The 27,232-nt window shown below is 38.0% G+C and overlaps 1 protein-coding gene across 1 annotated transcript; it reads right to left on the minus strand.

Moving 5' to 3' along the window:
- Positions 1 to 1,389: 1,389 nt before the first annotated feature.
- On the minus strand, positions 1,390 to 24,765 carry LOC122334023 (serine-rich adhesin for platelets-like). Its single transcript, XM_043231910.1, has 18 exons — positions 24,175 to 24,765; positions 21,818 to 23,945; positions 21,488 to 21,523; positions 17,518 to 17,553; positions 14,234 to 14,506; positions 14,012 to 14,143; positions 10,231 to 10,401; positions 8,940 to 9,263; positions 6,639 to 6,770; positions 6,309 to 6,479; positions 4,472 to 4,783; positions 3,629 to 3,871; positions 3,424 to 3,546; positions 3,174 to 3,251; positions 2,988 to 3,041; positions 2,783 to 2,869; positions 2,393 to 2,452; positions 1,390 to 2,314 (listed from the first exon to the last, which is right to left on the minus strand). Exons 2-18 carry the CDS (start codon positions 21,885 to 21,887, stop codon positions 2,268 to 2,270), a joined length of 2,349 nt encoding a protein of 782 aa, XP_043087845.1. The 5' UTR covers positions 21,888 to 23,945; positions 24,175 to 24,765; the 3' UTR covers positions 1,390 to 2,267.
- Between the last annotated feature and the right edge of the window lie 2,467 nt (positions 24,766 to 27,232).

Consider the following 27,232-nt stretch of genomic DNA (forward strand, 5'->3'; position numbering starts at 1 on the left):
ACAGGTCACTGATGGAGCTAAAACTTGCCGTGAGCATGACGTTTTCCATTGCAATATAAAGCTGGAGAACCTCCTAGTAAACCAGGACACCATGGAGGTCAAATTAGTTGACTTTGGGTGCAAGCGCTCATGAAGAAATCTGCCTTCAAAGTCTTCCATGGTATGTGTTATGAAGTGCTTTATTAAATATCTTCTATGCACTCAATATTCTGCGATGGTCTATTAAACATCAGACGTTCTGTCCACCCAAGTTCATCATGAATGGCAGGTTCCACTCAAATCCAACTACAGTGCGGACACTAGGGTTCATCCTGTATGAAATGCTGTGTGGGGAATGTTCTACATCCTACGACAGTCACATGATCACTGTGAATTTCTGGACCAGACCTGTCTTGTCGAAAGGTGAGATGAAGCCCATGAAGCCAGTAGCTTCTAAAAAAAAAGAGCAGGTGTCAAGTAAAAGTTATACAATCAAGTGAATTTGTCTTTTTAGACAGAATGCTGCCAGATGATTTGTGATTGTCCGCAGCCTAAACCAAAGAAAAGACTCTGGATTCTTGTCAAAAATTAAACATATGGCTTACACTGTGAAAGGTATTAATGACTTATTGTACTAAATAAATATAAATGATTGCATTTATTATATACGTTTACATGACATACAAATATTATTAATATTAATTTAGGGCCAACTGTGATTTCACAGCTTTTTTATTTAAAAACTAGTATATCCCTAATAGACTATACTTACATTTAGGAGTAAATTCATCATTTTATCATTTATAACAGATGTTGTCCCATTACAGTAGATTATCTTTTGCCAAAATGACACACAATCAAATGCTTTTCTATCTGAAAAAGAAGTGGAAAGGTCTTCCTGTTTCAAAAAAATAGTTTATGAACATTCATTTTCTTTTTTTGTTGTACTGCTATATTTGATTATATATTTTAAAATGTTTAAAAACTGACATGAATTTGGATTAAAGTTCCCTATTTATTGGTCTTTAAAAAGCATTAAAAAAAACTTTAACATTGTGTTTCATCTTACAATTTCAAATCAGCACATGTGAAAGACATGTTTATCTCCCACGTCCCACAATTGTAGCCTGTCTCTTTTCAAGTCTGTTCATGCCATGCCAAGTATGTTTTAAGTGAAGTCAAGTCTTTGTTTGTATTCTGTATTACACTATATTATTAATACTTCACTTGGGTTCTTCCCTACCCTCGCCTTCAGTGGATTCATTACAGATTTGTCCCCCTGCTCCAGAGGAAGAGGATCCATAAGGAAAACACAACATAAAGAAAACCACTGACTAAAAAGTTACAGTTGACATATTTGTCTGGGTCCTCTGGCACGATTTACTGTAGAAAGAACTCTGAGACGCTGAGAAATTTTTAACAGTCTTTAATACTGGAATCACAGGAAAAAATACACAAGAACACAGCAAACACCACATCTAGAAATTTCGAAATGTACCGACAGGAACTAATATATACAGATTAATCGATTAAACACAGGTGCAGGGAATCAACTAATAATCAAACTAATCAAAGACAGGAAACAGACTATATGTAGACCAACCAGAGCAGAAACAGGGGCAAAACACGGCACAGGCATCCAGAATCCTGACACTAGGAATTTTAAACAAGTCATATACACCTAGAATGTTTTAATGGTGAGTAAATGGTTAATTAAAACTTTTGTCTGAACTAATCCTTTAAATTGAAGAGCTGGTATACTCCTAAGTTAACTATCTTAAAATCAAAGAACACACAATCACGTGTATGTAGTAATAAGAATATATGTTATTGTAATAAAGATAAAAAGTTGAAAATTATAATGATGAATTATTCAAATTTCTTACTAAAAACAAAAAGCAAGCTACAAAAGAAACTAAAAACATTACCAGTTTTAAGCAAATCTAATAATTAGCTATTTATAGCAATTAAATATTTTAGAACTAAAAATAGCTCGAAAAAAATTATAAAAAAAAAGATTTTTCCCCAAATCACAATTTTAAAATTCTGATATTTCCATGACCAAGAAAACCTTGCTACAAATACATTTAAGATCAACTATCAACCCATAATGACGTAACCTTTCAAAATACAGAAGAGAGATAAAAAAGACAATCACTGATGTTTAAAAAATATATTGGCATCAAGTGTTTAACATCAAAAAAATGATAAAGAACTGATGATCCTGTTCATTCTCCAGCTCTTCTCAGACTAAACTCATCAGTTTCCTGGGATTGAAAGTTTCCTCTTCAACACTTATTAACCTGAGCAAACGTCACATCACTAGATCCAGCAGCTGAAAATATGTAAATGAGTTAAAAATGCTAAGATGCACATTGTTCTTTGTGAATCATGTTTTTACTCTGATACTCACCCTGATGGGTTTTCAGATTCAGTTTAGAGTAAACAGTGTCAGAACTTTCACTAGTTCTCCCTAAAAGATGAAGAGTTAATATCACTAGTGCTTATATTCATTTTACATTCATCAAGTCTATACAGCTTCTACAGAGACAATGAAATCATTTATTTTAAAACAATTTAAAACAAGTTTAACCAGAATACCTCAAAATCAATGTATTGTGATTTTTCAGGCAATGACCTTTATAGATCAGGCTGATTTCATAAAAGGTGTTTAAGAAAATGCTTGTGGTGTTTGTTGCTGTTTAATCTTTTTAGGCTTTTTACCCCAGAAGTCTTTATCTCTGATGAACACTCATGTCATGATCATAAAACCTTACAAGCATCAACTTCAGTTTTAATGTACCTTTGTTTTCTTTGTTTTTCTTCTGTTTCTCTGTAGATTTGAGTTCAATCTCAGCATACGTGACTTCAGGAGCTCCACTTACAGTGTCTACAGTGAAAAGAAATTTGAAATATATATGACAAATATGGTTTTGATTACCTGAAAAGTAACTAACTTATTAAATTATCAACATGATATAACTATCTTCTATAACATCATCCTTTACCTGTGCTTATATCTTTATTAATTGCATCAATAGAGTCATAAATATGAGCAGTTCCTGTAATAAAGAAATACATATATGGATTTAAACATTAAACGTCACATCTTGTTGGTTAAAATTAATTTCTCTTTAATCTTGGCTTGTAAAGATTTATCGTTATATATTTATGTTTAATAGATAAAGACTGACCAGACATGAGTGTTTTATTTCCAGCTTCACTCTGACCTGATGTTTGACTGACTCTAGAGAGAGGCTGAGATCTTCCACCTGGACAAACATTAAAAAAAGAGAAAATATTATGAGGAAATAATAAGACGGTCTAAAAGAAGACACTTTAAATGGCTAATTTGGGCTAACATGCACAACATGCAAGTTTTAGTCCAGCTAAGATCAGATAAGCATTTGTTTTTACTGAATTTTAATACAATAGAAGATGAACCTTTCTTGTTTCTGTAGCACCACAGAAGAACAATGATGAAGAAGACAATGGTGATAAATATAACAGCAGATACTCCGACTATCACAGGACTGAAACTATCAGGTCCTGATCTTCTGGAGGAAGCTGAGATGAATACATTTTACAGTCATATTAGTGCTGTATATTATACAGAAGTATTCCAGTAGTGTTTATAGTTCACTCTCACCTGTGACTGAGATCCAGCTCTTGGGTGACTCTCCTCTCTCTGGGTGTTTGCAGGAGTAGAAACCCTCGTGTGACTTTGAGACAGTAGAGATGATCATCCCTGTAGTTTGACTCTGGATGAGTGATTCATCTTTATAGAAATCAGCTCTGAGGTTTGGTGGGGTTGAATGTTGATATAAACAGCGTAGAGTCAGATTATCTCCTTCAGTCACAGGATGAACAGGACTCTCCAGAATCACACCCTCTACAGAAACAGAGCAAACATCAGCAGATGAATAGGAAGAATATCAAAATAACAAAAAAAACCACCTTAAAACATCTTAAAGACAATACGACAGCATGTGATGAGGAGCGGGGCTGAGAGTCATGGAGCGGAGCGGGGCCGGTGGAGTAAAAGATAATAAGTGACTCCTGCACCACTCACCGGTCTCCAGTCCCACTGAGCAGATCCAGAAGAATAAAACAACAAGTGAACACAGTGAGACCAGAGAAGACCAGGACTTATTTTGGATTTTTATTCATGTTTTATGCAGCAGTCGTCCGTGAAGGGCAGCAGCTTTCATTTTGCTTTGTGTGTGTTTATTTTAGTATTAAATGATTCAAATATTCACTGGTCTTTTGAGACTTGATTTAGAAGTAGGAAGAAAATCAGTTTCACGTTTTTGTGTAAGAGAGTATCAGAGATGAGAAGCAGAGTTATGAAATATGTAACGTTTATATGTTTACATGACGTGTGTAAATGATCAACTAGAGCGATGGGTGATTGAACTGAGATCACAATCCAGATATTTAAATACAAAACAAGGGCTTTATAAAGTGAATAAAGACAGAAACACAGACTCACGGTGTACAGTGATATTAACAGGATGACTTTTCTCTCCAGATTCAGACTCACACCAGTACACTGCTGTGTCCCATGTTCTGGTGGATCTGATTGTACATGTAGATCCTGTTTGTGATCCCCAGTCTAATGATGATGATGATGATGATGATGATGATGATGATGAACAATCTTCCAGCCACCTCCATCCATCTGTGTATCTTCTCACTGTCCATCTAGAATTACTCTGGTCCTCACAGCTCAGAGAGAGAGAGACAGATGTGAAGTGTTGAGTTCTGCTGGGACTGATGATCAGAGAGACTGGAGGAGAAACATCTGAGAAGACAATTACACTACAATTTAGAAATCAAGACAACACAGTTTTATTGATATATTACACCTGTTACATCATTTGAAGAAGTTGATTGTACATTTATTTGAATTTATCTATATGCTTTGCTAGCTGTTGTGTTATGTTTCTGCAGATTCTCTCTCTTTCTCTCTCTCTAAGCTCCGCTGCAGATGTTCAATCCTGTCCTCCTGCACCAGACAACATTATTTGTGTTCATAAGGCTAAGTGTGTTAAACGATGGCGTTGTTGAACTGGAGTTAATGTGTCATTAGCAATATTTCTGAGTGGTGCTGCTCAAACACTGTTTCTTCAGCCGCAAGGACTGGGTAAAAGTCTGTTTGTAATTCGATCAGAGTTTTAGTTTTGTAATATACATTCATTCTATGAATATTTTACTTGTTATTTGCAAACAGTTATTAATTATTTTTCCCAATCAGTAAATTGGGGATCACCATTTATTTTGGGAATGCTGTTTTCTCTTGTTTTTTGGCCAGCAAGGGAGTCTGTGTATTAATTTTGTGAATTTTTATTTAAGTTTCTTGTAACATGCTTTGGTTTGTAATTTTGGCCTGGATCCCCTTGAGCTTCTTTACACTATATATCAATCAATCAGTCATTTTTATTTATATAGCGCTTTTAACAACACGGGTTGCATCAAAGCACTGTACAGTATAATGACAGGGATGTATAATGACGAGAGTGACCAATTTCTTATTAAATGCAGAGACGGTCTCTGTAGTCAATTCAACGATAATCACTAGAAGTTAAGTGTCCCCAACCAAGCAAGCCAGAGGCGACAGCGGCAAGGAAACAAAACCCCATGCATACAGAATGGAGAAAAAAAACCTTGGGAGAAACCAGACTCAGTTGGGGTCAGTTCTCCTCTGACCGGACGCCCAGCACTTAACTTCCAGTTCAATTTTAAACGCAGCTGTGTCAGGTAGTGTAAATGACTTAGTGTGTGTGTGTGTGTGTATGTGTGTATGCATCAGGATCTGGTGATTGGTCCACGGGGCGCATCTAGGTGTTCTGGTCTCTGATGAACATAATAATCTCTGTGTGCTGATCCACCATCTATATATATATATATATGTAATAAACAATATTTTCTTGAGAGTTGGTCGTTGTGATCATCTTTGTGAGCTAGGACAGAGTTTGTAACAATTTTCCCCATTATACAACGATATACAAGCGCTGTGACCAGAACACATAGTAATTGCTTATTTATTATTATTATTATTTTTTTATTTATTTATTTTTTTTTTTTTAAATAAATTAGGCCAAATCACATATAATAGAATACAGGGCCAGTGCTTGTCTTGTAGGAAAGTATCAGCACAGGGAAGCAAATACATCATAAGTGACAAAGACACACAAATTAGTTGAAAAGTTCAGTACCTTGAAATGTTAAACTTGCATTTAACCCATGATTTAAAAGATAGTAGATACAGAACTACATCTGACAGCAGATGAAGTAAAATTGTTCAGAGTGTCTCAGTCTGAACTCACCAGTGACCCATATTAACTGTGTGTTGCTGAAGGTTGTGTGATAGACTGGATCTCCTCTCTCTGCTCTGCACATATAAACTCCTGTGTGATTTAAAGCAGCAGAACTGATAGTGTAGAGTCCTCCAGATCCTCTGCTGCTGTCTGAGAGTGGATCATAATGATTCCTGAAGTCTGTGAAAAATGAAAATGTTCTGTTACCTCAAGAAACCAGCAGTTATTTGTACATAAATCTTATAAATGACCTTTGTTGGTATAATAGTATAATCTTTATAATATTGTTTATGAAACCAGTTTATTCAAATGCTAAACTTGAAGCACATTATATCTTACCTGATGAGAGAGTTAGAGAAAACCAGCTGAATGTCCAGCCTGTAGACGAGTCTTTAACCTCACAGATCAGAGTCACTGGATCTCCTTCAGTCAACCACGTCTGTGGAGAAACACTTAACACTGGTCTGGGAACTGAAATAAAAACATCCCTTATTGATAACATGATAAATGTGTATGTGTCTGTGTGAAGAGATCAAACTCACCTGATACTGTACAATGACAAAAATCACAATGAAAATAATGTGATGTTTTAACTCTAATAACAGTTCCTTAACTATAAAACACAGATGAGACTGAAGTGTTGTTCTCTACAGCTGTTTTAGTCGTTTATAAAATATCACACTTTATTTTAGGTGGCTTTAATTTATATGTAACTTGCATCAGAATAGAAGTACAATGTACTTATTGTGTTCATATTGTTTTCAAAACCCTTTAGCTGCTGTTGAGGTGGATATAGATAAGGATACGGACAGGTTTGGTGGATATGGGTTTAAGGAGTAAGGGATGGGTCAACAGTCTAATTATAAATGTAATTATATACAATGTAAAACAGGTATGTACACAATAAGTGCGTTGTAGTTAATAAGTACACAGTAGTTAAAGGGGTCATATGAAGCTAGATGCACTTTTAAATGCTGTTTAAACTGAATTGTGTGTTGGCAGTGTGTGTACTCAACCAGTCTATAATCTCCTTAAATGTTTTCCCCTTTCGAGCTGTCTGACAATCAGAGGCCCATCTCATGATTGTTGATTGACAGCAGTGTTTCACACAGACTGGACTGGTGTCTTAACTCAGACTCGCCATCATCAGCCCGAGACACAGAGACGAGTATGATTCCTGAGCGATTGAGGTGTTTTGTTGTTGAACATATTAATAATTAACATAGCAGTAGTCATTTACTTCTGACATGTGATCAGCTGAAGACTTTAACTTACGTTTGATTCTGAAGGGAATATGCCTTTCATCTACCTAAATGTGTTTGTGTTCGAGCAAATCATTCATGATCCAGCCTCGAATAATGAAGCAGAGTATCATGTCTTTTAATGAATCTTCACAAATCAGCTTTCCTAATAATGTGCTAATTAGAAAGTTTCACTATGAATGTAACGTCTAGGATTAACGGCTAAATAAACATCTTCTGAGAGCGCCTCAGAAACATGAGCTGTAAAGTTTTCTAAAAAAAAGTATCTGCTGTTTCTTATCACACATCAGAATTGTCACATGAATGGTTCAACTTGTTAAAAGGGTGCATTTCTAATCATCATAAAATGTGAGTAATTTCTCAACTTTCAGTCGGTTTATAACAGTTCATGTAGAATCACTCTTCTGATGATGATGATTATCTTGTAAAGTTTTCACAGAATGACACACTGAATGAAGTAGAAGCTTTCTACAGAAATGTGATCAAGACCCATTCTGTATTAAATTAAACAGGATTTATTTGTTATTATGAAAAGCTGTATTCTTCTGTTCAAAGGTCATTTACTTTTTTTGTTTGTTTATTTGATGCTAATCGTATAATATGTATTTTTATTATAAAATAAAACAGAAATGCTGATCCGTGATGTGTGAGACGATAATAAAATATAAAAATAAAAAAAACATTACCTTGCCATAATAGTGTTTTAAAATTTATACAAAAACTTTTGTAATAAATATAAACATCTGATATTTATATTTATTCTAATAAATATAACAACCATATTAAAACAATATATTAAGTATCATAACTATATATAAAGTTTATTGCAAAAATATATGTAATATTGTGTGCAATCTGTCACTCCTGGCCTGGAGTCTCTAATTTATTCCTATAATCAGTGGGAAATAATAAATGATTAACTAGAGTGTAGAAGCACCTAACCTAGATCATAAGCCTAAAAAAAGATCCCTCAAATCTGACTGGTTGATTGGAATGTTGTTGCAGGAACATCTTGAACTTGGAGAAATCATGTAACCTGCTTTCTGGAAAACCCCCCTGACTTATCTCGTGTTTCAGAGCAATATCTATTCAACAATAAGATGATCCATAAATTAAAATCAATCAAGAAAAGCTCATTTAAAATAATTTTAAGACATGTTGTAAGACATGACTGAACAGTAAGAAGACAATCAATTTCACGTTGTTGTGTAAGAGATGAGGAGCAGAGTTATGAAATATCTAACATTTATATGTTTACATGACGTGTGTGTAAATCATCAACTAGAGCGATGGGTGATTGAACTGAGATCAAAATCCAGATATTTAAATACAAAACAAGGGCTTTATAAAGTGAATAAAGACAGAAACACAGACTCACGGTGTACAGTGATATTAACAGGATGACTTTTCTCTCCAGATTTAGACTCACACCAGTACACTGCTGTGTCCCATGTTCTGGTGGATCTGATTGTACATGTAGATCCTGTTTGTGATCCCCACACTGATGATGATGATGATGATGATGATGATGATGATGATGATGATGATGAACAATCTTCCAGCCACCTCCATTCATCTCTGTATCTTCTCACGGTCCATCCAGTAGAGTTACTCTGGTCCTCACAGCTCAGAGAGAGAGAGACAGATGTGAAGTGTTGAGTTCTGCTGGGACTGATGATCAGAGAGACTGGAGGAGAAACACCTGAGAAGACAATTACACTACAATTTAGAAATCAAGACAACACAGTTTTATTGATATACTTTACTTAAATTGTTTGAAAGCAGCTTTGCAGTAAGATATTACAACTAAAATATCCATATGTCATCACTAAGTATTTTTAATTAAAACTTCATAGACAAATTTACACCTTGAAGTCAAATCACAACTTTTTCTTGTAATAAATCTGAGCATGGCTCTTACATCACATCCTGCAGGCGGTGCATTGTGCATATACTATTCTCATAGTCACACAATGCTGATGTTGTTAACATTATTAATTTGAGAATCAAGTATAACAATAATAATACTTTGCAGAGTTTTATGTGACGTGAACTAATCGGTCGTTAGATTTAATCACTATTGGTAATTTATTTTCATGCATCTGTCCTCAGGCAGAACAAAGCACTTGTTACTTACTGTACTTGCTCAGATGATGATATACTGTGAAATAAATTCTTATTTGGGTCATACTGTACATTCAAAGACTAGAATCTGTGCAGTGACCATCAGTGATTCATCAAGGACCTGCAATTCCAGGTTTTGAAATATAGAGACAAGAACTTACAGACTGCAGCTTTAATATATTAGTTATTATGTCATCAGCAACCAAACCAACTGTAAAAACCTCCATATTTATTAAATTCAGGTCTAAAAGCCGGATTTACCATTTCTATTAGCCATATTTGATTATTCTCCCTAAATCCATTTATGTTAACTTATATTTTAGTTTTTATTGCAATTTTCTATTGATAAGAATCAAGCATTTTTAAATCTAACCCAGAAATGTTGTGCTGGTTAGTTTGGTCTATTTAGTCTCCGCTAGTAAATGAAGAAGCATCTTACTACAATGTTATTATATGACAAAATTTCAAGACACATCAAGCTCTAAAAAGATGAAGTAAAATTGTTCAGAGTGTCTCACTCATTCTGTGCTTCAGTCTGAACTCACCAGTGACCCATATTAACTGTGTGTTGCTGAAGGTTGTGTAATAGACTGGATCTCCTCTCTCTGCTCTGCACACATAAACTCCTGTGTGATCTACAGCAGCAGAACTGATAGAGTAGAGTCCTCCAGATCCTCTGCTGCTGTCTGAGAGTGGATTATAATAATTCCTGAAGTCTGTGGAAAATGAAAATGTGCAGTCATCTCTGAGCAGTCATTCATTAAACAGTATTATAGATTATGAGTCTTACAGATTACCTTTGTTGGTAGAGTATTCAGATTGATCAAATATTTTTAATCTCTATGATATTTTTATCACTTTATTTTGACAGTACGCTTTAGAAATTCTACTAATAGTAACTAACTTTACTACTACATGTCAACTAGTAGACATTAGAGTTTTAACAGACCGTCTGCTTAATATCTTTAAACACTGGACTTTTGATCTGTCCACAAAATAAAACATACTGATTATGAGAAACTTTGAAAGTATATGTCAACTTATTCTACTAAGCTTAAACCTACCGTAACAGTCTATTGAGAATTATGAGAATTATTTGACATGTAGGTTAGTTTTATGTCTTAGTACTTGCAGATATATCCGATTTATGAAGCTTCAAAATAATGGATGCTATCCACAAGCATTACCAAGCTTGAAAGAGACAGGATACATTTTTTTAAAAACTGTGTTTGTCTGAAAGAAGAAAGTCATATACACCTAGGATGGCTCTGGGGTGAGTAAAATATGGGGTAATTTTTTGTTTTTGCCAAGTCTAAATTCAGCTGAGGGTCTAAATTTCAACAAGTTAACACTTTGTTATTTGAATTGTAAAGGTAACTATTTTAGACACTTACCCAGAGAGTACCCTAAGGCTTGTGTGAACAAGAGGTTTTTATTCAATAAAACATAGCATCAACAAAATTGTAAAAGGATCTATGGAGCTGTTTATAAACGCCGGTCAACTCAAAGTAAATGAATATTATTATTGTGCACAGAAACTAAGGATGTCTTTTAATTAATATTAGGCCGTTTAGATCTGAGCAATAGTATTATTTGGTAGGATTGTCTGTTTATTGCTCAGTTTATATTCATTTTGATTCAATAAGTATCACTGTCATATGCCATATATGTTCACCCTGATATTTTTTCTGGATGTTCATCTACTGTCAGAATTGTCCTCTCTTCATATGCTTACACCTTCGAGCTATTTTAGATAACTGGTATATAATTGGTTGATGTATATTCTCTTTATTAGTGAAAGTCAAGATTTACCTGCACAGTTCAAGGCAAATTAACACAAAATCTAACAGAAATGTGCAGAAAATATGTTTGACAGTTTAAACCATTTTGCATTTAATAACTTATACAATGAATAAATGCTAATGAACTACTGAATAAATGTTTTGCAGGGTATGACTGTAGAAAATAAATAAATACATTTTGAGCAACATGATGAACTGAAAATGTAGGCAACCACAGATAAATGTATAATCACTTGCATTAATGTACCAAAGTTATGAAAGTTGTGCACATGTGACTATGTGGAGTTGAACAAGCAGGTTTGAAAGCAGGTTCATTTCTGATCTGAGAAATACATCAAAGAGACTGAGAAAAAGTGCAATATCACATTGTTGGGTGAATTAAAGCTTAATGAGGTCTTTAGTTTCTTCTGGAAATAATTTAATTAAATATTAAATTAAAAAAGCATTTTTTTTTTTTTAATCACTGTCAGTAGTGGGACTATGGAAAAATTTTATTTAAATTATTATGACTCTAAAAACACTGCACAAAAATGGAAAAACCTAAATTGTACACTTACAAACATTACTAGAAGACAGAATAGAATTGATGCCCTAAATTCCAAAAAAGTTAGTCTTTGCAGGCCTTCTAGGCATAAAGCAAAAGGAAGCTTTGGTGCTATCAAAATCTTGATCAAATGGATGCCCCATCCAAGAGATTTTATTTTTAATTTGGAAAGGAAAAATGGCCAGAGTCAATATATTCACTCACTGCACTGTATGGAGCTGAATCAAAAAACCCATAATGCAATAAGACTAATCTGAGAAGGGATATCGAAAGGAACAAAAGGACTTCAAAAAGAGAGTAAACAACACACTCCCTCTCTGTTGTGTTTATGACACCCTCTTCACCTCTGCTCTTCCTGCTTCCCCTCCTTCTGCCCAAAAAGAGTTGGTTTAAAGTTCATTAAGAACAAGGCATTATATGTCATGTGTCTTATGAACCTATTGTTCTTTACTTTCATGTTTGGTCTCATTTGAAAGGTCTCAGTGCGATTGGTAAATTGGTCACAGTATTTTTTCACAGTAATCACTTATATTATGGAGAAGATTAAGAACTTGATAGAACTGTGTTCTGTTGAGAAGGAGGTGTGTCCTCCTTTTGGGTCTCTGAACGTGTTCCAGCCAGGTGTGACACTGGAGCACGGGAACCTAAACACCAAAAGGTTTTTATAACTACATTTGGTATCTCTTTGTCTGGTCTGAGTACATAAGGAAAGTGACAAAACACAACAAGGAGTGATTCTGTAGCCAGATCGGCCAGTAGTGTGGTGTGTGTCCTGATACACTACACTAGGTACTTTTTAAAGACCAGGTATACTGACCTTTTAAGTTTGTTTTATTTTGTTTTGTGTTATTTTTGTATTGCTGATCAGTTGTGCAAATGTTTATCAATTATACCAATTTGGAAACTGTTCTTGCCTGGCCAAATAAACATTAATCTCGGTTAACTTATAATATTGTCTGAAATAAGTTTTCTAGTAGGTTAGTGACTTCTGAGGTTTTCCTCATTGTTGGCGTGCTAGGGTGAGTCAGATCAACGATCGATGAATGGAGCCGTCTTGAGATTTTGACTTCTGACCACCAAACTGGCTTAGTATGCTATTACTTAGCGAACGCATAAAAATTACTCTTTTTGAGTCTATTGAGGAAATAAATAACTAAAATCAATCGAAAGATTGGAGTCAGATAAATTTATGTATAAGGTGCAAAATGCAAAAGATTAATAAATATCAGTGATTTTTAACGAGACGCAAAGAAAAGGCCGAACACACATTGACCTTCGACCAGGGCCTCTGGATTCCGTTCTGCAGGAAAAGGGGGACCCTTAGAGCACTCACAGCAATTCACAGCATTGTCTGAAATAAGACTGAATAGACTGTAAGGTTCAATAATGAACTTTATGAGAGTGAATACAAGGAAGATGAGGAGGTGTCTGCTAGCTGTCTAGTGTCTGCAGGTTTACCAAAGTTTTATCCGAGTTCAATTGGATTGTGAAAAGAAGATTTGGGGTGATATACCACTGAATAAGCAAACCTGTGACTGCAGTGAAGAACACTACACCGGGCTATTGCTGTAAATACAACATGTTGACCAGTGTGTTTTGTGAAGTAAGAGAATTGTTTATTGTTTTATGGAATGAATCAGATTGAGACCAGTTTCTGATTTATTTCTGATTTATTTATTTTTACGATTTCAGTTCACTCCTAATGCGTTTGTTTTAGGATTGAAATATTGTCAAAAACAAAACAAAAAAGGCAGTTGATTAATTTTGCAGTGACTACATTTTACAGGATCAGTGATTAAACTGATTTACAACTAAACTATGCATTGAATGGTTTTAATGCATACCTACCTGCCATATATATATATATATATATATATATATATATATATATATATATATATATATATATATATATATATACAGTATATAATAACAAACCAGTTTATTCAGATGTTATACATGAAGCACATTATATCTTACCTGATGAGAGAATTAGAGAAAACCAGTTGAATGTCCAGCCTGTAAAGAAGTCTTTAACCTCACAGATCAGAGTCACTGGATCTCCTTCAGTCAACCACGTCTGTGGAGAAACACTTAACACTGGTCTGGGAACTGAAACTGAGAAAACACTCATTAATAACATGATAAACTTTTGTTTGTGTGTGTGTGTGTGTGTGTGTGTGAAGAGATGATCAAACTCACCTGATACTGTCAGAGTAACTTCTTCACTGATGTGTGATGTTCGTGATCCTTCTCTCTCTGATCCAGAACAGGAGTATTTACCTGCGTCAGACTCAGTAACAGAACTGAATGTGTGTTCCTGTTTATCACTGAAAACAGTGTCTGAATCATCTTTATACCAGCTGTACCGCCATCTAGTGACTCCTTCAGCATATATGTCACATCTGAGAGTAACTCTCTCTCCTCTGAATACATGTTGATCAGGTTTGATGGTCACTTTGGCTTTTGGTCTTTCTGTACAATGACAACAATCACAATGAAAATAATGTGCTACTTTTACTGCATGAACACTTGACTGTAAAACACACACTGAATCATATGAGACTGAAGTGTTGTTCTCAATAGTTGAAAAAGTCATTTATAAAAGATATATATTACACACACTATTTTTGCTTTTAAACCATATATAACAACGGAAATCCTACAGAATTTGTTGCACAAGACAAGATAATACAGGACATGACAAAAAATAAATTACAGTGAAAAAACTGCCAAATTTTCTGAAACACTTTACTTTTATTTCTTAGCCAGTAGGTAAATTCTTTCAGGATCTATGCAATTATTAACCTCAGATATCCAAAGACTGAAAAGGATAACAGTATTAGATTTCACTTTTCATCGCAACATACTTCTTAGCAATTATTAGCCAAATTTCTGTGAGTCTCATTGTTACAGACTCTGTGTTCCTGTGTTAATTTTTTGGGTCATGTTCCTGTCCTTGTAATGTGATTTATTAGTGAATTAGTTTCCACCCGTGTCTGTCTGTCTGCCTGTTTTAGTTCTCAATGGTTGTTTCCTCATGTTTAAAAGCTTGTTCTGTTTATTAACTTTAATAATATTGGATTTGGTGTAATGACCAAATAAACATGTTGGAAAACTGACTCCATGTATATCAGAGACAAAGCTGCAGACGTAGGTCTATGTGGAATGAAGAAAGGTTCTCTCCTCCACATCAGAGGTGATTTTATTTTTTTATTTAACTTCAAAATCAGTTTCTCATCTTATTTATATACAATATCTTTGCAGTCATTCTCTTTTAATTTACAAAATACTATTTTAAGCCATGAGGGGATGAACTCATTCCCAAGTATACGGGCCATATGCCGACCATTGCATTTTAAAGCTGAGTAACTTTAATCTCTCTTGATTATACTCTAAAGCAACAAGTTTTTCCAGACTTAATCTGCGAGAAAATGGAATAAAAAAAAAGCTTATTATAGATTCGGAGACACTAAAAAATATATAAGAATTTAGGCAAGATACTCATCATAATGGCATTAATCCTCGCCGATAATGTAAAAGACAAGTCTATCCAGTGGGCCAGGTCACTCCTCACTTTCTCCAGGTCTTTAAATAAGTTAAGCTTCAAAGATTTCCCCATCTACATAAACGCCAAGGTATTTAAAGCCAGTAGTTGAAAATTTAAAAGGAAGTTTGCCACTGACCGTTTTATTTGGAAATGTAGATAAAGGCAGTATTTCACTTCTATCAAAGTTGACCTTATAACCAGAATATTTACTGTACAATTGTAATAGTTCCTGTAGATGAATAGGTTGGTTAAAAATAACAGAATATTATGAGCAAAGAGTAACATTTTATGTATTTCAGAGCCAATAATCATTTAATATTAGCGCCAATTCTAATGGTTCAAATGCTAATATGAGAAAGGATCGTCTAAGTGTCTATATCCTCAAAACAGGGGAAATGGGGCAAAGGTTATTCCGTTTGTACTCATTTGTGTTTGGAGAGACTTTTTAGAGAGATATATTTAAATTAATACATTTAACACGAAATCCAAATTTTTCAAGCACACAAAATAAGTATGACTATTCAACTCGGTCAAATGTCTTTTGGACTCCTTAAACATTCAAGTGTCCAACTGATATGAGCAGATGTATTACATTAAAGAATTGTCTCAAGTTATCTGAGGGTAATCTCTTCCGTATAAAGGGTTCACGTGTCTGATGTTCATGAGATATTAAGTGTGTTTGTTATAAAAACACAATGTTTGCATTCAGTTTTTTGCTAAGCATTACGAACGTTAATGGTTTATTCATATAGCTTCTTAAGTGTTGATTGAACTTTTTCCCGGAAAGTATAAATAGCGATCGTCTCGGTTACGTGTGTAACCCTGGAGGGATACACACGTAACGCCTTGCGGCTCAGCTCCTTCTTCACCATGACAGACCAGTACAGCGACCGCATTACTGCAGAAGCTGCACCAATCCGTCTGTCGATCTCTCGTTCCATCCTTCCCTTACTCGTGAACAAGACCCCAAAATACTTAAACTCCTCCACCTGAGGCAGGAACTCCCCACCAACCTTGAAGGGGGCAAGCCACCCTTGTCCGACTGAGAACCATGGCCTCAGACTTAGAGGTGCTGATTCTCATCCCAGCCGCTTCACACTCAGCTGCAAACCGCCCCAGTGCACACTGTAGGTCTTGGCCAGATACAGCCAACAGAACAACATCATCAGCAAAAAGCAGAGAAGCTATTCTGTGGTCACCAAACCAGACCCCCTCCGGCCCCCGGCTGCACCTAGAAATCCTGTCCATAAAAATAATGAACAGGACCGGTGACAAAGGGCAGCCCTGTCGGAGTCCAACATGCACTGGGAACAAGTCTGACTTAATGCCGGCAATGTGAACCAAGCTCCTGCTCTGATCATAAAGGGATCGGACAGCCTTTAGCAAAGGGCCCCTTACCCCGTATTCCCAGAGCACCCCCCACAGGACACCACGAGGAACCCGGTCGAATGCCTTCTCCAAATCCACAAAACACATGTGGACTGGTTGGGCAAACTCCCAGGAACCCTCCAGCATCCTGAAGAGGGTATAGAGCTGGTCCAGTGTTCCACGTCCAGGACGAAACCCGCATTGTTCCTCTTGAAGCTGAGGTTCAACTATCGGACGGATTCTCCTCTCCAGTACCCTGGCATAGACTTTCCCAGGGAGGCTGAGAAGTGTGATCCCCCTATAGTTCTTAAAAAGAGGAACCACCACCCCGGTCTGCCAGTCCAGAGGCACTGTCCCCCGCGTCCACGCGATGCTGCAGAGGCGTGTCAGCCAAGACAGCCCTACAACATCCAGAGACCTAAGGTACTCCGGGCGGATTTCGTCCACACCTGGTGCCTTGCCACGAGGAGCTTCTCAACAACCTCAGTGACCTCAGCCAGGGTGATGGTCGAGTCCCCCCCCCTGCAAAAATGTATGTGATGAAAATATATTAATCAAATTGACTCACCTTTAGTATGTCCAAAGTAGATGTTTGAAATCAGCACTACAACACAGAGAGAGAGAGAGACAGAGAGAATTTGAATTGCAAGCAATCTTTATTTAACAGAAAGACTAGTCATATCAAATCACCCAACATCAAAAACCATTTTACAACACTTGTATAAAAAAAGAGTGTAAAAAGTTAATCTTCAATGACAGAACACAAAACATTTTTACAACACAATATTTTTCCAAAAATGTTTAAGGAGTCCATAACTTTGTAAAATATGAAAACCAATTAAAAGTCTTGATTTAATCATTGCTGCAATCGTCATCCCTTTCAAAACTATAATCAATTATTTGCTCAATTTTTCTTTTCTGCTGATGTAAATAGCCATTTTGGCTTACTCAAAATAAAATTTTCATTCTGAGAACAACACCAGAATCAGAAACATCACTCTCGCTGCCAATATCTTCAACATCCGACTCTTTTTCATTTTCAGTTTTTCTAGCTTGTTTTGATTCTGAAACCTTGTCTTTCTTTTTTCTCTGATTTAAAAACCTCATCCAGATCCAGTACTATATAAATCACTGAAATTAATATTCTCTTTAGACACCACACTATCCTGTGAAATACCTGTTTGTTTTCATCAGCATTATCTGCATTATCTTCTACTGTGGCCTAACTCGCCTCCTCTGTCACAGCATTAGTTACTACTGGTGGATGACCTTCAAAGATGTCAGATGAAGCCTAGAATTTCAAGATACAAAAGCCCCTGAACACTTTCTGAAAACTTATTTTAAAATTAGATTTTTTTTTGATCACGCTCCTATGTTTAGGAATTGTATTATACATTGCCATTAAGAGAAAATACTAAACCTCTGATAACTTTCACTTGAAGACCCGAGAAAGGCACAAAGACTCCACCTGAAATCTTTGAATGTGAGATATACAGACAGGCATCTGTGCATTTGTGAATTTAAGATGCGGAATAACAGTCTCAAAAGCATTCACAAATACCAAAGTGCGTATTGTGACTAGCGTCCCGAACAACCATCAGCGTCACCCTGGCAACAGACATGGAGCACCTGCATTCACTCATCACCGGCCGATCGCTCACTGCTGCAAATCATTTTCTGCTGGCTTTAAAAAGCCACGAGGCACCCCAGAGGGATGAGCATGATCAAAAAATGCTCAAAATTAATGAAAAACTGTACTCTATCTGCTCCTAAGTTAAGGGAATAAATATTCATAAACAAAAATCCTAATAAAGCATCCAATCTTCAGTCATTTTTACACTGCTCTAGTCGACTGTATTTCAGATTAATGCCCCACAACAGTAAATAAGAGCAAAAATGCAGGAGATACAGCAACAACAACTGCTTCTTGTAATTACTTTGACATACATTGGAAATATACTGTAACAACTCTAAAACTTTATTTGATCCATCATGCATTGCGAAATACAGCTACATTTAGTAAACAGTTGTTTAAAGAGCCATATGCCCTATAACAAAAGGCTGTAAGGTTAAAGAATTACCCCAATGCCCCAAAGGACTCTACCTCATGTGGGCCAACCAGGACTCCTCTAACTGCCAATTCCATTTTGATTGGTCTACCATTTCCTCATTCTATCAACTTTAATACCATCACATCCTGTCATCTAGCAACAGCTATATACTTAGCTACAGTGACACCACCTACTCTACCATCTTCAGCAGTCCATCATCTTCTGTCTCAGTAGCTCTACACTCACAAATAATTCTTCAGCAGGTCATCTACAACAGTCCAATCAAGGGTCATACAGGGCCACTCTCAGCCTTGAACTCTACTTCCTGATATTCTGTTTAACCATCCCTTCATATGAAATTATGAAGACCCCTCACCTACAACTTCCGCAAGCTCAAATATTTCACTTTAAGCCACATTCAAGTGCAGAAGCAGACCTAGGATTTTCTGTTCTCTTTCTGAAGCTATGATGGTTTCTTACCAACAACCAACAACTTCCAACCGTTGTAATTTTATCTGCACCACCATGATTAGGATTTTCACACTAATCTATATTTTTATCAGACTCTTTATTCCTTTATCATAGCAAAACCTCAGGGCCTCGTACTTCCTCTCAGCTAGATAGATGTACAAAAGTTTCAGCTAGAAATCTTATAGGCCACCTTTACAATAATAATTCCTCAAGGAAAATCCTTGGTGTCAGACATTCGGACAAAAGTAGCAACCATTCCTTCTCCCACAACAGAGTCACATTAGATAAGCATGCCGTGGAAATGCACCTTGGACAAGAACACCTTTCATCATGGAACAACATTTCTTTTCTATAATGACTACATATCTCATCCTGGCCATACACTGATGCAACAATCTCAGTGGGCTTCAGTGGTTAATATAGTGGATTCTGGGTTGCTTCCAAACAGCTTCCAAAGTTCAGTTCCCTCCATCCACAGTCAAGGGCAGTCTCCACAGCATCATGAAATAGATAGTCATAGTAGCCAGATTTTAGGGGTTTGAAAGCTTCAAATCAATACTCATCTGCTTGGACTATGCAGCAGTATTTAAAACTGTAAACAAGGAAGATCATGTTTAGCCGTTATGTAATTTATGCACAAGATCACTTGAGCTGCGCTCAAAAACAATTCCTACTCCAAGCAACTTGCATAAAGAACTCCTCAATCTCATATTTAGTGTTGGCTTTTGAATAAAAGTTCTTTCAATTCCAGATTCGCCACAGATCAGAAATCAAACATGCTTCTCTAGAAGTCATTCTTAATTGCCTGGCTTCTGTAATGTAAGACTCACACAGGCAGTAGGTCAACATTAACAAGGTTTATTGCACAGATGAGCATAGCACAGTCATTGCAGAGAGAAGGGGTGAGTATACTGAGGAGAAAGTAACCGAGTCAGGTCAAACAATGAAGTCAAATTGAATCAGTTCTTAACAATTCCAGGAAACAAAGACATTGGAGAGATCAGGAGAATCCGGGAGACACACCTCAACCACAATAGATGAAGACAGGGACACAGGAACCAAAGGAGTTAGGAAGGAACACAACAGGTAAGTAGCAAGGTAAGTTGTTTATCTTTTAGAAAGAGCACAGGAGAGAGTCCACTTTGTATGAACTAGTATACTCAGTGAGCTGTGGTGTGTGCTTATATAGTGCCTGTGCTGATGAGTGCAGGTGTGACTGATTAGTATTCTGGTAACAGGGATCATTGGGATTGGGTGGTGGCAGAACAAGCAAGCTTTCCAGCATACCTCACTGGCTGGAACTGTCTTCTAACTTACTCTATGTCATCTCATCTATCTTCCTCTCTCATTAATCTATCCACTGTTCGACAACTTAAGATGCGTTTCTAACTTGTACTATAAACAACCACTGGCTACGACTACCTTTATTATCCATGATAATAAAGGCTTATAAAAACAGGAGCCTGTGTAAACAATTAAATGCCTGAACTATTTAGCCTTTGCATCATTTTCATAGGAATCAGGCTATCTTTATCCCTCGACCTTAAAATAACAGATTTTATTTGGGTGGAGAACTGTATGTGTCTATATTAACAAGAAAACATCGGCAGGTATTTTATAGATTTAATCGGGAACTGTTTCAGGAACTTCAAGAAAATCACGAGCAGAAAAATAAAGACAAACTCTTACTAAGTGTGTACTAGTGAATATTACAACAACAGAGACAATAACTTAAAAAAAAAAAACAACAGATTTGATTCAAAAGCATTACACATCATAAAACTGACTGACTCAACAAACACTGACAAAGTGCTTTTCCCTTTCAGAAACAGCACTAACTGCACACATCCTATCTCAAACTCAAACTTTGAGAGCAGCAAGAAAAGACACAAGAGCATCTTAAATAGTAAAATACTTGATTGTCTAAAAAATATAACAATTCCACTGAAATACAGAATTAGAAAAATAATACTAATTATTTTTCTAAATAGAAGAATTTAGAAAAATAATACTCACAGAGCACAAGAGGAAGTTGACTGAGCACCATACTGACTGAATGATGACAGACAGATAGAGGCAGACTGTGTTAAAGACTCAAGACTTCCTGAAAACTGCATCATATCTGCATCATGACAGATTATATATATACCAGTCGTGTATTGTAACAAAATAATAATAATTTTTTAGGTATTTGTTAGGAGTATTTGTTAGGAGTATCTGTACTGTATCTGTACTCGAGTTTCAGCTAACATTTACATTTACTCCACTACATGTCCTAATTAAAATTTACACTTTTACTCTGACTAATTGCTGATTAATTTCCCCAGAATCACATTAGTTACTTACTGTAAAAAAGGTAGAAGAACATAGATGGCAAAAAAAGGTTTGATGGTGTGTGATCTGCCAATCCATGCATGTTGATTTAAAACACAGAATTCCACTCATTGAGTATATTTAGGCATTTGCTGGGTGTCCCGCTATGGGTTGTGAGTGTGCCAGCTCCAGGATGGCTTATGTCTTTGTCCATGGCACTACTAGCAATTATTTTCCCTCCTCCCACTGCTGAGTGACACAATAGGGCAGGCCGTCATCTTTGCCTTTGATGACGCAAACCTGGGGCCAGCAGTGTTTCAGCCTATCGTCCTGTTTCTGCTCTTTGGCAAAGGAGCCCTCTCCCATGACCTGCTGGAACACATCATAGTATAGATTAGGATTTTGGAAGAGGGACTCACCATCTCTCCCGCTATCTGAGGCCAGCAGGGTAGGGCGTTGTTTGCCTGTGTCAAAACCTGGCCAGTCTCTCCCAACTAGCACCGGCACTGGCAGATCCTTCAAAAGGCAGAGATATTGGTACTTGTCGGGTGTCCCCGTGCACACATGTAATTGGTATTGTGGCAGGAGCAGCCAATGACAGACACAGTGCGTGTGGCGTCAGGCCTTGGAGAGGCTTTTTATTAACAGAAATATACAAAATAAAGCGTCCAGGGGAAAAAGTGTCCAAAATAAATGGGGGAACTGGTGTCCTCGTCGTGCTGCAGGGGGAGTGCAGTTCAGGTAGTGCTCCAGGAGGAAGGGTCCAGGTAAGGGGCGGAGTCCGGCGGGCCGCACGCGCTCCCCTCTCTGGTTCGGGGTACGCGAGGAGCGGCGGCTTCTTCCCACGGCTTCTCCTCCGCTTCTTCCTGTCGGCAGTTTTGAAGGGATAAACAGCCCGGCATCCTGGCCCGTCAACGGTACACGTGTGCAGTCATCGCCTGGACTACGGAGTCTGACAGCGTGCTTCTCTGGCGGCGTGGCAAGTACTTTCACACACCCTTCCTGGACCCACGAGGACACCAGCGTGCATGCACGGGGGAAGAGTCCGGTCTCTCGAGGAAAGGGAACTGCCGGCCTGCTTACCGGTTGCTGGGTGCCCTCCGGGAAAATACCCCAGGCTCCAGGTGTTGGGTCGCATCCGCCAGCTCGACGGCCTCGACAAGTCCCAGGCTCGTGCTTGGATTCAGCCTGCGCACCATCTGCCGGTGCCACCCTTCGGCCCTTGCAGTCATTTCGAACATCTGTAAGTATGATTCTACATCATTGTTAGCCGTCATTTTGGGCAGCAGCTTGATGCAGGGGTCAGGCAACGGGACGTGCTGGGCTGCAGCTGTTCTGAGGGCTGCTCCAGGTGTTTTTTTATTTTGCCCTTACGAAATTTAATAGGATGTCATAACTTTTTACATTTACATTTACATTTAGTCATTTAGCAGCGACGTACAAATGAGGTAGGCAATAGAAGCATTTTATATCAAAAAATGTAATTGTATATTAATGTAACTGTATAACTGTATAATGTAACTATATATTACTTCTAAATATATTTAATAATTAAACATAAATTTTTTTTCTTAAATCATTTGACAGCACTAGTTTAGAAAGCTAGTCCGAATCAGTATTAAACTCAGAGAGACAAATAAAGAATAAAACACTTGCATGAACTTTTCACACTTTTAACTTTTTTAACTTTAACACATTACTAAGAATTTCTGATGCCAAATAAAACACATGCAGAGTGAAGAGAAGCTCATATCTGTGGTTTCAGATCTTGTTTGTCAGTGCTTCTTGCTAAATGCTTTCTCAGAACTATTAACACTATTCTGGTGATTCATAGCTATATTAAACCTTTGACAGCATTTTGAGGGGTGAGAATTTTAACAACTTTACAGAAGGGCCAAAACAAAACATTACCATACTTCGATATGTGATATTTGATACATTTTGCTTTTTACTTTATACCAAAATGTTGACACTCCTGACTAACAGTATACTTTTTCCAGTAGAAAGAAAATGTCACTTACGCTCGTCTGGTACTCACCTTTCAATCTGTTCCTGTTCAGCAGTGTTCACAAACCATCACTGAAACTGAAAGCAGCAGCTCTCTCGTGTCATGTGAATGCATTTTCACTCCAGTTAGAACCACAGGATGTGAATTCATTGGCTGTGGGTACAAAAAAGCAAGCTTTTTAAAATGTTTTGTTTAAATTTATTGTTTTTTAAAAAAAAAAAAAAATAATAATAATAATAATAATTAATTTCATATAATAATTAATTTGCTTTCACTGTGAAACTGCAAGAATATTTAATATTTAGTCTTTATTTTGATAATAAAATGAAAACAGGAAAAGTTACAATTAAAAAAAATCTACAAAGCATTTGGAACACATTACCCAGACAGCTTCTTGTACACAGTATACTTCTGCGGAGCGAAGTATTGGCCGCTTACATCAAGTGGGTGATGGAGTCATGCAACTCACTAGTGACTGTTCAGCCCGTGGACGAAGACACCAGCCCCACTTTGGATCCAGAGCCCAGCCCACCATCTCACCACAATGCAGAGCATCAGCCAGAGATCACCGATGATGGAGGATCGGAGTGTGCAGCGACCAACAAGCCATCGCCTCATGGAGCGACAGAGCCAATGATCGCCACTCAACCTGAGATGATTATGTCAGACTAAGTGTGTAAGCCAGCTACAGAGCATGCCACGGTGGAAAATTCTTGGTACAATGAGAGAACAGAGTGAAGCTCCACCCACTGCACCAGAGCTAATTAACCATCGGGGGCTTCTGGATCTTCAAAACGAACCAGAGGACTGGGATCTGGAGATAGACTTGGCACCTCCCCTGAATCCTGAATCCCGTCCAGCCGTCCTGAGTTCCCATCTCCAGTGCCTGCACAACCAGAGTGCCCTCGAGAGTCTGCTCCACAAGCGCGCCCTCGAGAGATTGCTCCTCTAGAGTGCCCTCTAGTGCCTGCGCCTCCAGTATGCCCTCCAGTGATTGGGGATAAAGATCCCCCCCCCTCCCACCCTTTGTTGGGTTGTTTCGCGTCCACTGTTTGGTAATATACAAGATAACAAATTACAAAAGACTATCCCAAATTCAAACCAAACTCATAAAGGAAAGAAAGCAAAACCACATTTGTAACAAGTGTGACACAAATCAAAATCAAAAGAGCAAAGGAAAAGGATGGAGCGAAATCGATCCATGGAATCCTCTGCTTATTCCGTAATATGGACCACGGATTGGACGTTTGCAACATTCTGACACATAAGCCACACAAATAAAAACTTGATTTTCTGAAATCCAAGTGCCTGTTCTATAGTTGCTTGTTACCCGGTTGCATGAATAAAGCTTGTATGTGACAACTTACTTGTCAAAAATTATCAATAAAGCATTGACCTTTCTTCATCTAACAGAAAAGTCATGTACCTTAAAGCAGATAAGGGTCATATCTGTGACCTGATAACTACTGATAATGCCCATTCAATTGAGTGATATCATTTGTGTGCAGAAAGATCTGCCATCCAGGTCCAAGTGACATGCATGCACCATGATCTGGTATATGTTTGATGATGTAACCACCGGTCACCATGAGATCCAAAAAGACATTTGGGCAAAACTTGTGAAGTATAGGGATTAGAAAATAAATATCTTGAATTTCATTGTTTTGGTTATTACACAAGTTCATTCATTGTCTTCATTGTCATTGTCCGGTCATTGTTTGTGCCATTCTAGTTTGTCATTATTAACGTTAAATTAATTTTAATGTAGTAGCACCAATATAGGTCTGTGTTTGTGCAATCGGGCCACTCCTGCTGTTTTTATGTTATTGTATTTGTACACGTTAATGTTAATGTAATTTTAAAAATATGTTAAATAAATTGTTAAATGAAAAATTGTTAAATTATTTCATTGAATTAAAAAGTTATTTTAGCATTCAGGAAAAAGATGGATAGGAACAAAACTGTTAAATCCAGGACTTATTATTATTATTGTTATTATTATTGTTATTAGTATTATTATTATTATTATTATTATTATTATTATTATTATTATTATTATTATTATTTTTCCCCACCTGTCACGTTTGGTGGTTTGACGCAAGGAGCATACGACAAGTGAAATAAACTCGCACCAAAAAGACAAAACTACAACTGAAGCTTGGGAGGAGGTTCCGGTGGAGGACGGCCCCCAGGAGGGGGCAGGCAGACAGGAGTCAAAGGAGGTGCAGACGGCGGGAGGAGCCAGGGAGGAGACAGGAGAAGTCCGGAGCATGAGGAGATCTAGAGGCCAGCCATGGTGGTCCACAGTGGAGCCGACGGAGGGAGGAGCCATGGAGGAGGAGCGGCCATCGACTCCATGGTGCTGACCGACGGCGGCGGAGCAGGTGGTGGAGGAGACTGAGGCGGATGCGGGGAGCCGAAGAGCCAGGGTAACGCCGAGGCGCTGGAGGTCCTAGGCGATGCCGCAGGCTTTGGCGGAGATGGGGGATGGGAAGGACACTGCGCAGTCAAAGCGACAGAGGACTGAGGTGGAGCCGGAGGGAAGGAGGAGCCTGACAGAGCCGGAGGGATGGAGGGACGAGGTGAAGCCGGAGGAGAGGATGGTCGACGGATGGTCGACGACCGACCAAGGCGGAGCTGGAGGGACAATGGAGCATAGTGGAGCTGGTGGCCTGATGGATCACGGTGGAGAGGAGGGTGCTAGGAGCATAGGGGGAGCCGACGGGTCTACGAGCTGAGGTGGAATCCGGGACTCGAAGGCGAGACGGTGAGGCGAGGGATCCTCCACCCATGATGGCGATGGAGACCGGCAGACCCATGGCGAGCACCAGCTGGTGAGCTGAGGATGAGCACAGGGGCTGCTGGGAACCATCGACGGCATGTTGCAAGAGCAGGAGGGTGGAAAAACTTGAGGCGGCACTGGAAGGAGTGCACGTGGCACAGGCACTGGACGGAGCGCACAGGCTTGGGCTCCGCGACGCGGGGAGATGATGGGCTGGGTTCTGGATCCTGAGTGGGCACCCAATCGAGGTAGGCAGCGAGGCTCTCTCTCGAGGGCCGTCCCTGGACAGCTTCGCTCATGTGGAGGTGTTCAGTCCGCGGGTAATGGATCGAGCAGAGGAAGCTGACCGGGTAGCGCAAGTCGTTCGCGGGGGCAAGGAAGTCCTTTGTATAACCCTCGAGAGAGCGCTCCTCCTGCTCCAGCAGGAGGATGAGAAAGTTGGGGTCGTCATAAGGGGAATCCATGACAAAAAAACAAAAGGGGTAAATATGCCGCTTTACTTTTAAGGTCCGATCGTACTGTCACATTTGGTGGTTTGACGCAAGGAGCATACGACAAGTGAAATAAACTTAAACAGATTTAATCTACTCAATGGGCAAAATACATATAAACAGGCAGGCAGGCAGGACAAAAACCACATAAGGACATCGCCGATCGG

This window comes from Puntigrus tetrazona, unplaced genomic scaffold, assembly GCF_018831695.1.
Source record: "Puntigrus tetrazona isolate hp1 unplaced genomic scaffold, ASM1883169v1 S000000472, whole genome shotgun sequence".
Taxonomy (NCBI): Eukaryota; Metazoa; Chordata; class Actinopteri; order Cypriniformes; family Cyprinidae; genus Puntigrus; species Puntigrus tetrazona.